Here is a 19079-nt window from a genome sequence, read left to right as displayed (position 1 = left end):
ATCCAAGCAAAAATCATGCTGATCTGTTGCTTCGTTACGGCGTGGTTAAAGAATAAACCAATAAACCCAGAAACAAACACAGTTTCTCATTTATGATAATACGGCACTGGTATATTTTATAGGTTTTGATGTGATTCCTATACTCGCCTTTCTACATAACATACTTACCGTAAAGCAACTTCAATTCTGCATCCGTATCTCGTCGAAATTATAAGGACACCAGCGAAGAGATTTGAATCCTCGTTCCTGGCTTCAGATTTCCTCTTCACTTTCAATATAGGTACTCATATGTATTTTCAACTGCTCTCAAATGGTATTGAATTCGTTCGATTTAGGTGAGAATAAAATACTTATATTACCCGAATTTTGACTGTTTAAAATTCGGCAAACCTGATCTTATCCGATTTTCCTTTACCCTGCATTTTTTTGTTTTTTTATGCTTCCTTTTTTCTGTAGCAGATAACTAAACAAATTCCATATCAATTTATGGAATTTGTTTATTTATCCGATGGATGAAGAAATCAAAAACAAATCGGCTAGGTACTAGTCTAACTTGAATTATGAATGTTAACCTAGACTTGGTTTCATTAAATCATTAGTGACTATATATTTTATTTATTAGTACACTCAACAATGAAACTATTGGTTATTAAAGGAAACAATTTAGGTACTTAGACTATATTTTATTTCAAAATAAATCACCGCAGAAAAATTCCGTCATTTCACAGAATTACTAGCAAGAATATTGGGATTATTTCTCCAAGTTTTACTAAAACTAAGAAAACAGGGAAGGCAGTAGCTTCTCGCTAAAATGCGTAAGAGACACTATACGTGGCCCATACGACATTGTTTCGTGAACTGACAATGAAATTATGATACATATTGTGACAAACCCAGAAGATCTAAAGCGGCGGGTAAATCGCGTCACTTACGTGTTTCTCCGAGATGGTTTCTACGATTTGTAAAGCTTTAAGCAAACCAAGGAAAGCATTAGTAGTAATTCTGGGAAATGCTTGAAAAATTATTTATTATTAGCGAACCATTGGCAATTTTGCAAAATTTAAATCACCGTCCCCAGCCTCCGTGACCTCCACGACCTCCGTGACCTCCGTATCCACCTCCGCGACCATAACCGTGTCCACCTCCGCGCCCGCCGTATCCACCTCCACCGCCCCGCTTGTATCGGTTCTCAGCGGGAACTAGGCCCTCTGCTCCTGCCTCGAGATGTGCATTGTTGATATCAATTTCCTCTCCTGGATGAGGCAGTGCTGTGGCGTAATACGCCATGCACACGCACGCGAATAAGGCGATACACAATAACTGCAAATAAAAAAGAACTGTCAGAATCCTTTCATACTACCTAGATTCCTCCTAAATTGATGGCACTATATAACTAATTTTGAATTATAAACCTAGGGAAACGTACTAATAGGTATAACTAATTTTGAGTTAGATAGGTATAACAATCAATCAAAACGAGATCATTAATGTATTACGTTTTACGTTGAAAATTAATTAGAGGTTGCACAGCGCGTAAATGCAGCCAGTATTTGTGGCATCATTCTACGCGGGCATGGCAGTCAAGGACCAAAACCTTGGGCTATTTGGGTGAATCGATAAAAAATAATCGTTTCTATACACTTATTTTTAATTTTCAAGGGGCTCTCCAAACCATTTTTGTATGGAACTCATTTTCACTTAACACATATACCTATAAGCTTTCAGGAAAAATACGAAATGTTATGAATGTGGATAGTTTACTAGAATAGAATCGCGCACGGGTTTGCAACGCAAAATGTTCTTCCAAACACGACACACCGAAACGTAAATACGCTTCCCAGAGCAAAGATACGTTTGATAACGAATTAACGAGTGTACATTACCTACTTATATCGATATTATAATAACGATCATCTAAATATATATAAAAATTAAATTAAAAATTTAAAAAACCCCCGACACATAAACCTCTAAAAAGTAAAAAAATAATAGGTAAGTATGTATGGGCCCTTTAAGAATAGTATAAATAGTAAAGTTTTTATCCAAGCGCTCATTGCGCCAGGGGACCGCTACCTATCGTAAACTATGAAAGTCATCTGTTGTAGAAAGAAGTCTTTAGCGGTCCCTAACTAACTACTCGTCTTTAGCGGTCCTTTACTAACACTACTCAATTGTTCATATTTCCTGTGTCAGAAAATACGTAACCTCTGGTGGTCCTGGGATAAAAGTAATAAGAAAACCAGAAAAGAGCTGATAACTTCCAAACGGCTGAACCAATTTTTTTGGATTATAGCTAAGAACACTCTCGATCAAGCCACCTTTCAAACAAAAAAAACTAAATTAAAATCGGTTCATTCGTTTAGGCGCTACGAGGCCACAGACAGATACACAGATACACAGATACACAGATACACAGATACACAGATACACAGATACACAGATACACAGATACACACGTCAAACTTATAACACCCCTCTTTTTGGGTCGGGGGTTAAAAAACAAAACTAAGTGACGTACTGACTGACTGATCTGTCACACTACTCTGTCACACTGTCTGGCTGTTTGAGCACAGCTCAAAATACTAGACGAAATGTGGCATGCAGTTAACTATTATGACTTAAGTAGACATCCACTGAGAAAGGATTTTCGAAAATTCGACCTCTAATGACCGCTTATCCCCGCGACTTCATCCACGTGGACTACAAAAATTTCAAACCCCTATTTGATCCCCTTAGGAGTAAAATTATCAAAAACCCTTTCTTAGCGGATGTCTCTACACCATAATATCTATCTCTATGCCAAAAAGCCCGCTCCTTAGTTAGAGCTGGGCATTGATAGATCAGTCAGTCAGTCAGTCACCTTTGCCATTTATATATTTAGATTCAATATTTTTATATAATCATAATGTAATGATACTAAGTTATTAGTACTCACAGTTTTCATGGTTGCAAACAGTATGTTGTGGTTGTTGGTAGTTACAACCTATTTATACATGTTTACGACGCATATGAAGCTGCGAGTTGTACCTAATTAATCCTAAACAAGAAAATAATCTGGCATAAGCTTATCTTAAGGCTAGTTCAGACACGGCGAAAGCCGCACGGATCTTATTTAGGTACCTACATACGAAACTCGCACGGCTGCTTCTTAGAGCACCGTCGTCGCATAATATGTCGCACTCTCGTATTGTTTGTCATGGCCGCATGCGTTTGAAAGATATGACGTAGTACGGAACTCCACCTTTGATCTCACACGTCGACGCAGTCACTAAAAAACAATGCTATGTAGGTTTTTTAAGCGTTGGCTTCATTTCGCACATGGCTCGTGACACCAATACAAGCATGGGCATTTAAGTGGAAAATGCGTTGCTTTGCCTTTTCATTAGAGAGGCCCATTGCCTTTTCACTAACAATATTATCACACGATACGCGATATCGCGGTCCTGTATCGAGGAAATAAATATTACAATTCAATACAATAAAATACGGCAATACGGCATTCCGAACCAGTGGTAAATTATTTTGACGATTCAAAAGCACTTGTAAAAGTCTACTTGAATAAAAATCTATTCTATTCTATTCAATGTGTCCGGAATCAGCAAGTTCTTGAAATCCTGCGATACCAGAATCGCGATACAGTATTGATAGTGTAACACTCGCCTTACTGTGAGTGTGATTTGCGGAAAGGGTTTGCAATTGCTTTTGCGAAGATCGCGCATTTCAAATGTGAGATGGGGTGTATCGCTAGTCGCTAGCCCTCTCTCCTCTCCTGCATATTGCTTATTTTAGTCGTATTCCTTCATTGCTGAGGGTCGTGACTCGTTTCCATTAATCACATAATGGCAGGAGTTCTCTTGGGATAATAATGCGGTGGGTTCCCAGATCCTTCCGCTGGATATTGCTATCATCCTTCCGATGCATATTGCTATCATTGTATAAATACCTACAGCGCCTATCTGTCTGAACAAGGATTTGCCACCGTTCAATCGCGCGGTTTGCATCCATGCGTTTCTCGTATCTATTCATCATACCCACATGTAAATTATAGCTCTAAGTACAAAGAATTTTTTGCGCATACTTGGGGGTTTTTGTTTCTATTCTGTCTGTCTTAAGGCTGGTCGCTCATTTGCTAAATTCGTCTGAGTGATCGGATCCTTTCGACGCGCCTTATTTTTGTAGCTTATTCCATCGAGAAATTCAGCCAGCAAATGAAAATATTTGACAATTTCATGGCGGCTGCAGAGAACGGCTTTCGAACTCATTCTTTACCTACGTAATTTGTTATTAAGATAAAAAACTAGATTTCAGACGATAGAAGCCATTGTGTGTCCAGCCTAAAGTCTAAGTATTAATAAAGATATCCCCTCTCTGTATTAATTTATTATTATTAATTTTTCCTGTTCAAATCGTTCTTCACGAGTTCATAATTCCTTTGTAATAGGTGGATTCCGTTGAATCTAATGTATGGAACGGCTAGTCCGAACAAAGAGTGTTCTATGAATCTGTTAAAATTACTACGTTACAAGACATCAATTAAGTAGTCGTAACTAGGTAAGCAAAACGAATTGCAGGGTCGCAATTAGGTACTACACACTATAATAGATTCATTTGACTATGGCAAAGCACATAAAAGCAATGAAAACTATTCAAAACACGTAAAAGTAGTATAATGATAAGTTACTTATTCCGATAATCTGTTACCTACTCTTATTTTATTTTTAAATCTTGGTATTTAAGTTATTTGGTGAGGTAAACCCTAGGAGGAATTAACTCGGTGAGGAGATATTTACCTACTAGCCTGACATGAGCCGAAAATTGCTGTGTTTGAGAATTCCTTTAGCAGTGTTCAAATGTCGGACTGTCAAGATATGACGTTACAACAGCTGATGGAGGACTTCGTCTGTGTTGGTGTTAGCTGGCGGGCGTGCTCTGCCTTTTTGGAGTGTTTTTTTTTTGTTAAAATTGACTGGAAAGCGCTCTAAGGGGGTGCCGTGCGTATGTCGGCGAGCGCCGGCACAGACGGGGTCCATACTAAATTGTTACAAATAACTACAAACTTGACATTGGCTAATCTTTGTAAAGCTAGACGAAAGAGAGAAAAAAAAAGAACAGCTGATGGACGGAGATCTTTTAGGATCGTGATCCATCTTTTTCTACTTGAGATTGATTTACCTATTCTAATCTATGTTATAGTAATGAAATTATAAGCCAAAGTGCCCGCCTGGATAGGTGTTGACCGCGAAGAAAAAGATATCCGACCTATGGGAAAGCTGGAGGACACATAGTAAAACACTGGATGGAGAAATCGACTGGAGTAGGTCCGGACTCACAAAGGGGTTTAACTTGTAGCTTTGATGATAATGAGGGTGATAAAGGAATCGCTTGAAAATCGGAATAAAGAAGCTTGACAGAAGAAAAGTATTTGTTTTTTATCTAAAAAAGATAATATAAATACTTAAACGGTTTTAAGTCTTATTTTAATTTATCGTACTAAAACACTAAAGCTATGGTTTCCTCCAAAAGCGGTGCCGTTTTTAAGCGGACGCAATATGATGACTTCAAAAAGACGGCCGTAAACATGTGGAATGTTCGAAACTGCATTGACCGTTTTATTACGGTGAACAGACCGCAAAGTACGTGTCAATGGTTGAAAATGGACGAACTTGATTTAGCGTTACTCGTATATTTGGAAGATGAACAATCATCAGAAGACGAAAATAGTCTAGTCTTTATGTTTTACATTATATAGCACATCATAAACCCGCACAAAATCAATTAAAATTTCATCAGCCTCGCTGGTCCAGTTGATGAAACTCATTTTGAACAAAAAATATTTTAAAATGGCACGCAAATTAATATTACGCTTGAAAATACCTTCACCGCTATGAAAAAAACGTTGACAGACTCTTCGACACCGCCAAGACGGCCGTCATGCAAATGGCGGTACCGCTTTTTGACGTTACGGTGTCAATTACCGTTATCTAGGAAACCGCGCCATATTGTTTACATAGACAACGTTCTAGTTACGTCATTCACCGCTGTATTACGGTCGCTACATGATGGCTCCGCTTTTGGAGGAAACCAGAGCTTTAGAGGTTGTTGTACTGATTATAATATATTTAGACTCATTTTAATTCTAAGGCTACCTGACTGAATTAAATGAAATGACAGTCATAAGGATTTTAATAACCGTTACGGGTAAAATATAACCATAATAATTTAAAAATTACAAGGCATTGCGAGTAAACCCAGCAAAATTTATTATTAGATATAACATACTTATAGGAATTTAAATATTAATAATATATTCATTCACAGTTAAGTTTAGTATGAATGAGAATTTGCATATCAATACGGCTACTATTGGATACGTAGTACGTACTAGTAGGTAAGTATAGTAAAATTAATAATACATGTATGTAGGTGACCAAAATTGTGACGTAATTCTGTAACTTTATTACTACTTCTATTTGGATACCTGCTAGTTGGTAGGTATAGTAAAATTAATAATACATGTATGTTGATGACCAAAATTATATCGTAATTCTATGCTTTATGTCGTCATTTTATTACTAAGTATATTTCATTTCCGTAAAAATATATGCGTAAAAAAAAACTGTTTTAAAATGAACAGGTAGAGCCCTTCCATAATCTATACACCACTTGGTATAGTTTTCTTATTTTGAAAATTGAAACATATTTAATTTTTTTTTAAATGATGTGACCACAAATTCGCGGTTTTCAGATTTATTCCTGTACTTGTGCTACCTGCTAAATTTCATGATTCTAGGTCACCGGGAAGTACCCTATGGGTTTTCTTGACGGACGGACAGACAGACAGACAGACAGACAGACAACAGATAGCCAGACAAGAGATAGACAGATAACTCTTAGATCCTATAAAGGTCACGTTTTTCCTTTTGAGGTACGGAACCCTAAAAATACCAAAATAATTATGTAAAAGTTCTAGTTGCGGTTGCCAATTATTATTTCCAACTAGAACTTTTACTAGAAAAAAAATCTAATTTAATTTAATTTAATTTGATGACTATAACTTTTATAAGTACAATTTGGGTATACCCAAGTTTTAGTTGTTTTTGTACGATTTAATTTAACGATAATTACTTAATTAATTCTAAAAACATTTTAATGTGATAAACATCTAGGTACCTACAGTTAATATTAACATAATATTGTCTGTAATATTCCAAGAAAATAGTATGATGCTTCTTTGTTTGTGTTTAATTTATCAATCTTTGAATGTAAAAGGATTTGTTACGATTTAATTTGCCTGTACCCATGCCTCATCCGCCTCATCCGGGTAAAACTTGCTTTAGGTCCAAATAGGTAGTTACGATTCTTATAGAATCTAGATCATCTAGAACATATTCGCAAGCAGAAATTTGTACGTAGTCAACATTCATATTAAATTCTGTAGAATAGGCAAGTAATCCCTTGCGAAGCTTGAAGCTTGTTGTTTGATGCTTCAAACAAGGAGCCACCTATCAGGACTTATAATTTTTCATTTTATTTTTTTACGAGCTAAGTTGCTACTTAGCTCGTAAAAAAATAAAATGAAAAATTATAAGTCCTGATAGGTGGCTCCTTAAACTACAAAAATCAATAAGTACGTAATATGAAATAGACAGAAAAGTCCCTGGCTCACTCACCGATTGATTCAACGCCCAATCCAAACTCTTAGATCTAAAAAGCTGGCACAGATTACTTTTATAATGTAGAAAAGGAAAAATTGCGGTTTTTTCCAAATTATCACGAGATAGGGAATAAAGAAGAAATATTATGTGAAATGAAATGAATTTTTGTGCATTATAAATATCTAACACTAAGTGCCGATTTCACCAACGTCGAGTGACGTTTAACCAAGGAATAAATTAGGCGTAAGGTGATGCGGGGCTATTCCGTCGGCGGGGTTATTCCAACTTTTGCCTGTAACTTTTATACTTTAATGATTTATCACAAGTGGCATCTATGAACGGATAGCGAAAACTCTTTTTCTAAAATTGACATTTAGATGGCGCTGCTAAAGCGTTAACTGTTTGGCCGACAGTCATGTTTGTTTAGGACGCCATTTTTGACAAGTGTAGTGAAAATTAAGCTCCACGGATTTGGTATCAAAAGTGAGTAAAATTTATCATTTTCTATGGTTTCTATGGTTAAGGGACAATTTAAGAAACAGGAAATTATTTTGTGCTATTCAGTTTTATTTTGCGCTTTGTTTTTACGGAGATATTTGATGCGACATAATAACCCCTCAAATTCTAAGATGGGGGCTATTCCAACAAAAATGATATGACATAATAGCCCCACCATTTTAGTACGGTATTAAAAAAGTCAGTGATGTGCTAGTGTCGATAAAATAATGATGAATGTTTATATGGGGCTCATACAATCTGATTTACAGTTATTAAATATTGCATTTTCTAAAATTTATAAAATATTATTTTTTTTTACTTATTTGGGGAGCACTGTAATGTATTAGCGAAATAAAGTGAGTCAGATTAATTTTATTAGACTACCTACTCCTTTACATATTTTTTTACCCGACTAAAAGAAGGGTATTACCCGTATTAGAGTTAGACATTTTCGGTTTATTAGACCACGATTTTTTCTGCAACTACTGATTCGATTTTGATAAATGTGGTGTCATTAGCTTTGTCTTAGCGGCCCGATGGTCCATATCTATATGATGTCATGACGAATTCAATATGACGGATATGACATTCAAAAGTATGACAAGAAAAAAAAAGTGAGAGTCGTTAGCATTGTCTTAGCGCATCTTGAGTGTTTTTTTATCTATATGACGTTACGACGTGTTCAATATGGTGGATATGACATTCAAAAGTATGAGAGCAATAAATTACGTATTTAAAAAAACTAAAAAAATTATTCAAATTATTTTTCTAGTTTAACGAATCCGTTATTATGAAAAAAATTACAAAAATAAGAATAGTAAGTATTTAGTCGGGTTTTAGTTTTTGAACTTTATCTTGTTTACTTACTGCAATCTTAGATACCTACTTACTAACCTATGTTCTCTTATTAAGGTGAACTAAACACCTCTGCCCGACCTGACCCTTTTAGTTCGCCTTAAACTTAAAATTTAATTAGGTTTTTTATGTCTTAAGTTGGTAGAATTTAAGTAAGTACTTATGCTCAACAAATTAAATATACGAAAATCACTATGACATGGCTGTTAGTTACCTCAAATACTTTAAGATGTTTGTTCATTACTTCATGTCTCATAAAAGGTATAGTGTTATTTCGTTATTAAGAATATTAAAATAAAATAAAATAAATAAAATAAAATAGCCATTTATTCTACTACCATTAAATTCATTACATTTTTTAAATTAATTACATGCAACATTCTTATTCCTTTAAAGTTATTATCATTAGTCATAATAATTAAGTCGTCATTATTATAAGAAAAGTCCAACAATATCATAAGTATTACTATATATCATGTTTCAATGTTATCTAATGTCATTATTATATTTATTTATGATTGTTTGTCAGTGTATTTATAAAAGTGGTATAACAAATATTGTAGTGTACGTAGGTGAGATAGTATAATTGGTTTTTTATGGTAGAAGTCGCCCTTGGGCGTAGGCCTCCCCCAGTTCTCTCCAAGTCCGTCTCTCTTGTGCGCTCCGCATCCATAGCGGTCCCATGACTTGTGCAAACAAATCTGCCCAGCGTCTTCTGGGCCTTCCTCTTTTCCTTTTTCCATTCCGTGGTAGCCATTCTGTAAGTATTTTTGTCCATTTGCTATTGTTCGCTCGGCTAATGTGGCCAGCCCATTTCCATTTTAGTAACCTTATTTGCGTGATGACGTCGCTAACTCCCGTTTTCTTTCGGATCTTATGGTTGTTAATCTTATCTGATAGTTTGATACCTAACATGCTCCTCTCCATTTTCCTTTGACACACCGCAATTTTCTCCTCGTCTGATTTTCTGAGTGCCCATGTTTGGCAGCCATAAATTAGGCATGGCAGTATGGCGACATCATATAGTTTTGCTTTTATCCTAATGTTTATGTCTTTATTTTTCATTATTTCTTTTAGGCTCCAATATTTCTTCCAAGCTAGGGCGATACGTCTTTTCACTTCCTTCTCCGTTCGGTCATCAAATGATACTAATTGTCCAAGGTAAATATATTCGTTGACAATTTCTATTTCTTCCCCTTCTATGATAAAGTGCTGTTGCTTGTCACCGTTTGTCATTACTTTTGTTTTTGATTTGTTAAGTGATAACCCTACTTTCTTGCTTTCTCGAGCTAATTCTGATATCATAACATTTAGGGTTCTAGGACACTCTGAAAAAAGTACGATGTCATCCGCGAATCTTAAATGGCTCAGATATTCGCCGTTTATTTTTATTCCCCTGTTAGACCAGTCTATATTTCTGAATATCGTTTCCATTACTGCCGAGAATATTTTCGGGGATAACGGGTCCCCTTGCCTTACACCCTTTTTAATTGGAAATTCAGGTCCTATTTTTTCTAGTTTAATTTTTGCTGAGCTTTTTCTATATATGCTATGTAGTACTTTAATATATTCTTTTTCAATACCCTGCTGTTTAAGTGATTTCCATATTTCTGAGTGTTCTATTGTATCAAATGCTTTAGTAAAATCTATAAAGCAAATGTATAAAGTAATTCCGTATTCTTTTGTCTTCTCTATTATTTGGGATACAACTTGAATGTGGTCCGTAGTAGCCCAACCCTTACGAAATCCTGCTTGCTCACGAGGTTGGTTTTCTTCAAGGGTTCTCGTGATTCGGTGTAGTATGAGTTTTGCGAATACCTTATATAAGTTTGTCATTAAACTGATCGGTCTATAATTAGATAAATCACTTTTATCTCCTTTCTTGTGCAGAAGAATAGTTGTTGAATTCGACCACTGTTCTGGAGACTTTCCTGTTTTTAATATATTATCATATAATACTTTCAATGCTGGTTTTAAGGGTTCACAGAGAGATGTTAAGAGCTCGTTGGTTATATTGTCTTCACCCGGAGTCTTGTCTTTTTTTTGTGTGCTTATTGCATATTCTATTTCTGATAGTAAGATGTCATTAATGTCAATTTGATTATATCTCACGTAATCGTTATACTCTTCCCAAAGGGAGTTATCTTTTTCCGACGAATATAACGATACATAGAAATCTGTCGCTTCCCTTAAAATGTCTGGACGTCTACTTAGTTGTTTGCCTGTCTTGTTTTTTATGTTTGCTGCCCATTCTGTTGTACTTCGTAGTTCTTTGTAAGCCTTTTTAATAGCTCCTGACTTTTCAATAAATTTTTCGAATGTTTTTGTCCTGTGTAATTTTTTGTCTTTAGATATGCTTTTGTTTATTTTCTTGCTTATTACTGTTATTTCCTTTCTTATTTTACGTGTTCGTTTTAGTTGATATAAAGCTTTCCTCTCTATTAGAAGCTGATGTGTGTGCTCACTTATTTGTGATAGTTTTTCTGTCTTTTTATCAGAAAAATCTTTTACAACGTTATTTATTTCTCTCACTAAATTATTGTATTGTGTTTGGACTACATTTGTCTCATTTACTGCTTTTAGAAATAGTTCTTCCAAATGTTTTCCGTCTTCTTTCGTCAGTGTTATTAAGAATATTAAATTTAAATTCAGAATATTGTTTTAAAGACTACGTAATTTAAGAAAGAAACTATAAAATTAAGACTGTTTAGTAATTTAGTTACTATTTATGTTACCCTGTTTTAAGCGGTACAGCGATATAAGTTCTGAAGACTACTTGATTTGCCTCATTAGATATTTAATAATAAATATATTAATTTTTACGTAACCTATCTAATTTTGTTTTTTTTTTTACTATCCTACAAACAATTAACACCGCTTTTTTAATACACTGACTATTGCTACAAGAGTACTTGGTGTTAAAACTCCTACTATCAGCCGTTAAAGTAAGATAAAACTTTAATTCAATAATTTGAAACTGATTAAAATTTATCGAGTTATTCGGCACATCACTAGCATGTATGGAGGCGCGGCGTAATAGCCCCATAATTTACAAAAAAAGATTTTAAAGGAATTTGAAACCTCCTACCTTATTTTAAAACTTAGAATAGTATGTATTCCGCTGTGATTCTTATGTACCACTAAGTATTACCTAAATAGAATCATAGATGGCAGAGACACAATCAAAAGTCGGAAAAGCCCCGCAGCGGGGCTATTCCGCCGTTTTCCAGAATTCAAATAAAAATTCCTGGTTGTTACATATAGGCATTGATTTTCTACAAAAGTAATACAGTGTAATCATTAACAGATAAATGATTTTTATGATGCACTTACTCATTTGTTGTTATTGCTTTCTTTAGTGAAATAGCAAAGATTTGAATTATACACGTCACTTTTTTTAGGCGGAATAGCCCCGCATGACCTTAACATAGGCGTAATGACAGTTTTTGTATTGAAAAACTGCCAAAATATCATTTAGCTACTCTCGGATAAGACCTACTTTACGTTGGTGAAATCGGCTCTATAAAAATATGTAACCAGCTTATTCCCACGACTTCTTCCGCGTGGACTACAAAAATTTCAAACCCCTATTTTATCCTCTTGGGAGTAGAGTTTTCAGAAATCTTTTCTTAGCCGATGTCGACGTCATAATAGCTATCTGCGTGCCTTTCACGTTCTGTCCAGTAGTTTGAGCTGTGCGTCGATAAATCAGTCAGTCACCTTTTTCTTTTATACATACTCGTATATAATATTTAGATATCTTACGACTATACCTACTAAAGGCTTAATAGACCCCAAACGGGTTTGAAACTAATCGGCATACTACTAATCACGTGAGTCAAGCCGTAAGATATTAATGAATTAATTTGTTTCATGTAGATCTTGTATCAGATAAGTGACACAACATGTTTTGTGTCACTTATATGATACCAAATAATGCGCGCGACTTCGTCCGCGTGGATTTAGGTTTTTAAATAATTCCGTAAGAATTCTTTGGTCTTCCGGCATAAAAAGTTGCCTACGTCAGTTTCAGGGACGCAAGCTTACCTCTTCATATTATATAAATCGGTTTAAATTACCTTAAAGAATCCCGTAGGAACTCTTTGATTTTCCGGGATAAAAAGTAGCCTATGTGGCTACGTCCGTCCTTAGGATGTAAGCTAACTCTATACCCATCAAAATAGGTTAAATGGGCCGTGAAAAGCCAGCAGACAGACAGACACAGTTTCGCATCACACTTTAATATTATAAAGGCGAAAGTTTGTATGTGTGTGTGTGTGTGTGTGTGTATGTTTGTTACTCCTTCACGCAAAAACTACTGGACGGATTTGGCTGAAATTCAGAATGGAGATAGATAATATCCTGGATTAGCACATAGGCTACTTTTTATCCCGGAAAACCAAAGAGTTCCCACAGGATTTCGAAAACCCTAAATCCACGCGGACGAAGTCGCGGGCGTCAGCTAGTACCTACCTAAAGATTTATGATGAAGAACTGCAGGTACTGTATAGCTTGATTCGGTAAATATGTATAACATTTAAAAAATGGTAAGTGTAGATAGTTTTGATCAATAAATTTTTGACCATATTTGAACTTGAATTTTCTTTACAGACCCGAGTCTGAGCATCGATGAGCCTGGAAGCGACGCGACGGAGCTTTCGGCTAGTTTATAATATTAGTGTGGAAGTATGGATGTCACGACATGGTCAAGACTCTACCATCGCACCACTTTGGAATACAGATTGTAGTGAGAAGAGCCGATAAGAAACTCCGCAGTTCCTCTTTAAAAAAAAATGTTACAATCAAGAAACCCAAGATGTTATAAGACAAAGACTTTGATAGGGTAGGTATCTACTGTGTATGTGAGTAAGTACATAAAAGAGGAAAAAGCCGGATTCAATCGTTGTTTAATCTATAAGGAAGACTCATAAAACGTAGTTCGAGATATATCTAACTAATTTGCATTCTGGTTTCAAGGTAAACAGGGGTAGATTTTAGGTTGAACTATAATTGTTTGAATTGTTTGTTGTGGAATGCTGTACCCAGAAACGTATCAATTCTGTCACAATTAAAATTTATCAGGTATTGCACTACTGCCTTTATCGCGTCCTTACTTGTTTTGGCGGGAACGAATACAGTAAAATTAATATATACTACAATGGGGACGTAGAGGGCAGAGGACCATTAGTGGTTGCAATACTTATCGCACGCGGGGCAATAAAACGGATATAGGCGAACCTCCTTTGGTTTTCACTTTTCAGGGACGCAAGCTACCTCTGAACCATCGCTTAAACTGTTGGGCCGTGAAAAGCTAGCACCAGACAGACAGACATGCTTTCGCATTTATAATATTAGTATGGATGGATTATACCTACCTGCTTAAAAGATTATTCACCACGTGACGGTGATCATGATTTCATGATCCTCAAAAACAGGAGGGGAAACTCACTGTGTGTCTTGTCGTAATGAAAATTGTATGGCACGTATATTTACCCACCTAAGCTAGTAGTCAATACGTAAAACCACATTAGGTAGGCACAGGACCTCTGCTCGACTCAGTGTCGCTGTTTGCGTTGTAGAATTTTGGGAAAAACGTATGACAATTTATTATTTGTTTGCATCTCATAAAACAACCTACTCTTATTGATCTTAATACTGATAAAACAAAAAATGACCTTGAAAAAAACCCAGTCACTTCTGTTAAGATTCCTATCAAGCAGATCTTCATAATATTTAGTATAGGCAAGTAAACATAAGTGGGTTTGATTCATAGTTTTAGAGATCTACGCAGACCTAAACATTATGAAGCGAGATAAGGTTCAAAAGAACCAAAACAGTTTATTCTAAGCCAAATCCATATTAAAATATTATAAATACAAAAGTTTGTCTGTCTGTGTGTCTGCTAGTTTTCACGGTTCATCTGTTTCACTGATTTTGACGGTAGGAACAGAGACAGCTTGACAGGAATCAAAAGTTCCCATGGTATTTATCATGGTAAATTCACGCGGATGAAACCACATATTAGTATCAGTGAGTTACTGTACACGTGTTTATTATATTCTAGTTTGATAGACTTCGAGTCTGTGAGGGCCAGACCTTCGTTATTTTATAAAAGCTAAAAGTTTCTCTGCGTATTGTCCCCAACACAGGGAGGAACGATCAGCGACTATAAAGATTGGATCATGGTGGCTTCGGCAGGTAACAAAAACGTATAAAATCTTTCGTCAAAGTGTAAAGTCAATCTATTACATATAATAAAATTGTAGAAAAGTGGTGTCTGTACAATGGAAATGTATAAAAAAAAGTAGCAGGTGTTGTTATTATATCGATGCCGAACCCGAAATTGTAATTAATTTTTTTTTGTCTCTTTGTCTGTTTGTATGTGTGTTTGTGCACGCTAATATCAGAAACGGCTTATTCGATTTAGATACGGTTTTCACTAATATATTGTAGTAAGCTTCACTTAACATTTAGTGTTTATTTCATGTCAATCGGTTCATAAATAAAAAAGTTATGTCACATTTTTAACGTACAGAGTATGTACTACACGCCTCGCGCCTGAGCGTCCGTGGCTATATAAAGCGCGCTGAAAGTCACTATTCCACGCGAACGAAGTCGCGGGCACAGCTAGTTTTTTTAATATATCTTCGGACAATCACGTCATGCATTGCTGGGCAGTACAACCTGTCAGACACCTAAGACATATTAAAGTTTGGGAAGGTCTGGCCTTCTCGGGCTCTTAGTACATGGCTGATAGTGAATCAACTCCGATTAGGTATGTCTGATTTTGTTTAGTTTTAATTTAGTAAAATCTATTAAGTTAAGTAAGAAAACTGGACAAAATAAATTATTTACTATTGTTTGATGTAATAACAAAATATATGATCATTTTTTTCAACGCAATGTATATTAAATAATCTTTTTGTTGATTTAGATGCTGTAGTTCCCGTAGAAGTTGATGTAACAGAAGATTTCATGGTATTTGTTGAAGTAGATGTTTCATTGCTCTTCGTTGATAACGTAGTCGCTATCGAAAATTTTAGACTTGATTCAATGGAACTTGGGATTTTTATTGTGTTTGATGTGGATAAGGAAATTGAATTTTCTTTTTTTATAGACTCTTTTGTAGTAGATATGAATTTTTTCGTTGTATCAGTTTGATATATTTTGATTATTTGATGGAGAAGCTTATCAGCGGAATCTTCGTTATTGCCATCTCTAGCTAGTGGGCGTCTAGGATTATTAAAAGGTCCTTGCCAGTATCCACATTCTAGTCTATCACCCCGAATCCTACAGCCATTACCAAAATCGATTATTTTATTAGTTATGTTCCCGACATTTTTGTTATATCCACAAACGACTCTATCTTCTACAATTTTGCATAGAGTTTCATCAAATTCATAACCTAAGCAGGGTTGCTTAATATTTTCGAGCTTTCTTGAATTATTGAACATTCGAACATATATTATTGCTTTACTAACATGTTCACTAGTTGATTTACTGCGTGGATTCTCGGGAGTTTTTCTTGAACGAGTCACTTGTAAGTATTTGTGTTTACCATAATTTTCTCTACGTAACTCTTTATGTTGGTATATGACATTATTTGTAAGATTGGCTTCATAGAGGGGGTCAAATAATATAGATCCAAGCTTAGGTGTACATTTAATTACTACCACATAATTTGATAGAAATACACACAGCATCTGAAACAATACAAACAACTGAAACACTTACTGAAAACAATGTTGGGCTATTTATAGAGTTGCGGGGATAATTATACTATATCGATATAATATATTAGTATACCTACTTAATATCTTCTATTACTTCTAATAACTAATAAGAAGCCATTGTTCTTTATTATGTTGTACTTTATCTAACCTAAAAAATTGTCCGTATCTAAGCATTAAGTATAAAAATTAATGTTTGAGTGTCCATTCGTTCGTTATCCACGCGTTCGTGCATCGTTAATCCGATTAAGTTGAAACTTTGGTTTGTTTATTTATTATAATATAATTTTATTTGACTAGATACCCACCCATGAGACTCTAAGAGTGCATGTGCAAACCAATCCAGTGTCTCATAAATTTTTAATCCATTGAAGGTTAGCTACGAAGTGTTATTTTCATATCGCTCAGTGAAGCAGCAATGTAGAACCAAAAGTAGAGTTAGCAAATCACCCCGCTACTTTAGCTAGTAGGTAGTAAATATGTATTTAATTACAGTTTAATTTTATTGAAAATCACTGTTAAAATGAATGAAGGCAGGCACTCACCGATAGTGATATAATTGTTGACATTGCACCTACCTACCATGTACTTACCTACTTACATAAAAACTGACTTCTCAATCATTTGTTTGATTTTTTACAGTTTAGGTATCATTGCAAACAAAAACTCTTCATTTTTTAAATCTCTTCTCTTCAAATTTAGCGGGTCTAACTTAACAGAATTTTGGAATGTTAGTCAGGCAAATTGTTTTATTTTTCTGCTTATCCCAGATAACTGGTTTATTACAGGTGCTTGTATACTTTTTGGTTACAGTTTGACATTAAATGCTTTACGTTAACTATTGTCACCAAATTACCTCTGACAGAGGTACCTTACTAGTCACCTCTGTCTGGTTCACACAAAAAAATTGGTTAAAAAACAGGCCAAGTGCGAGTCAGACTCGCGCACCAAGGCTGCAAGGGATCTGTACTCGTGTATTTTTTCCGATATTTCGCACGATTAATCAAAAACTATTATGCATAAAAATAAATTGAATCTGTTTTAGAATGTACAGCAGGTAAAGCCCTTTCATAATATGATACCCCACTTGGTATAGTTTGAAACTTGATACTTTGAAAATTTAAACACATTTTAATTTTTTTTTTAATGATGCAACCACAAATTCACGGTTTTCAAATTTATTCCTTTACTTATGCTATAAGACCTACCTACCTGCCAAATGTCATAATTTTAGGTCAACAGGAAGTACCCTATAGGTCCATTTTCTAAAACAATCTAAATTGAAACAACTGAAGTCTGACCTCCGAGAAACTTGCAAAAATGGAGATTTATTTAGCACTTACTGTACGGTACATGGTTGAAAATTAATTGGATAATTTTACAATCGTTCATTTGTGAGAACTGATAAGAGATGCTTACAAGTTACGGAGTATTGACAGTGGTGGGTTAATTTTTTAATACTTATTAAATATTATAGTATGAAGGAGTATAACCAATGTAATAAAAAACGTAAACTTAGTATTAAAGTTAATTTTTTATTTTTATTATTCTTAGTCGAAAATTTAACTTAGTGGAAGCGCTCTGGTTTTATTCTTAAAAAAACCTACAGCATTAAGGCTGAGCTGGGGCCTATTCGTCTTGTGCCATATTGTGGGTGCAAGAACTCTTTTTTAACCCCGAACCCAAAAAGAAGGGTGTTATAAGTTTGACGTGTGTATCTGTGTATCTGTCTGTGGCATCGTAGCTCCTAAACTAATGAACCGATTTTAATTTCGTTTTATTGGTTTGAAAGGTGGTAGGATCGAGAGTGTTCTTAGCTATAATCCAAAAAAATCAATTTTGAAAGTTATCAGCTCTTTTCCAGTTACTGTAACTTCACTTGTCGGGGGTGTTACAAATTTTTAATTTACAGTACTTACTTTATGGATAAGATGAATGCTTAAATTAATTTTTTTTCTTTGTTTCAAAATTATCTGTCGAAATAACAATTAAAAATATATTCAATTTCAGATTTTTATAACAACAGTGATATCTTTAGTAAAAGCAAGTCTATGCACTTGTCCAGGAGTTCATGGTGAAATTCAAACAACTCGATTTCAAGAACAAAAATTAAACGAAGTGATAGAACAAGTTACAGAAAGACACCGCAAGCGATGTTGCCCTTATAATTTTGATGGCACAATTTGTCGTAATGTAGGGAACCGAATTTTATGTGGCTATAATAGAAATATAGGCAGCCCAGATGTCAACGATGAAGGAGTGAATTTAAATAATGGGTGCAGACTAAAAAATGGAAGATTAGAATGTGGTTACGATCAACCGCCCTATATCAACTTCCGCA

General features: G+C 35.0%; 1 protein-coding gene across 6 annotated transcripts; it reads right to left on the bottom strand.

Moving 5' to 3' along the window:
• Positions 1 to 668: 668 nt before the first annotated feature.
• On the bottom strand, positions 669 to 18080 carry LOC123875377 (glycine-rich cell wall structural protein-like). 6 transcript variants are annotated; one of them, XM_045921163.1, is made up of 3 exons: positions 17284 to 17328; positions 17047 to 17201; positions 15838 to 16711 (listed from the first exon to the last, which is right to left on the bottom strand). In XM_045921163.1, exon 3 carries the CDS (start codon positions 16709 to 16711, stop codon positions 15863 to 15865), a length of 849 nt encoding a protein of 282 aa, XP_045777119.1. In that variant the 5' UTR covers positions 17047 to 17201; positions 17284 to 17328; the 3' UTR covers positions 15838 to 15862. The 6 variants fall into 6 exon arrangements, with proteins under 6 accessions (XP_045777122.1, XP_045777123.1, XP_045777119.1 ...); XM_045921166.1 differs by lacking the exons at positions 15838 to 16711; positions 17047 to 17201 and adding an exon at positions 669 to 1320; XM_045921167.1 differs by lacking the exons at positions 15838 to 16711; positions 17047 to 17201; positions 17284 to 17328 and adding exons at positions 669 to 1320; positions 2936 to 3024.
• Positions 18081 to 19079: the final 999 nt, after the last annotated feature.

This window comes from Maniola jurtina, chromosome 20 (genome assembly GCF_905333055.1).
Source record: "Maniola jurtina chromosome 20, ilManJurt1.1, whole genome shotgun sequence".
NCBI classification, from domain to species: domain Eukaryota; kingdom Metazoa; phylum Arthropoda; class Insecta; order Lepidoptera; family Nymphalidae; genus Maniola; species Maniola jurtina.
The sequence above is the reverse complement of the archived record's forward strand: the minus strand, read 5'-3'. Positions and strand labels throughout refer to the sequence as shown.

Excerpts from the sequence above, each read along its gene's own strand:
- LOC123875377 (XM_045921162.1), bottom strand. The coding sequence starts at position 17,307 with ATGTCAACAATTATATCACTATCG. Across the intron at positions 16,712-17,283 it reads CAACAATTATATCACTATCG|ATGCTGTGTGTATTTCTATC; the intron begins GTGAGTGCCTGC and ends GTATTGTTTCAG.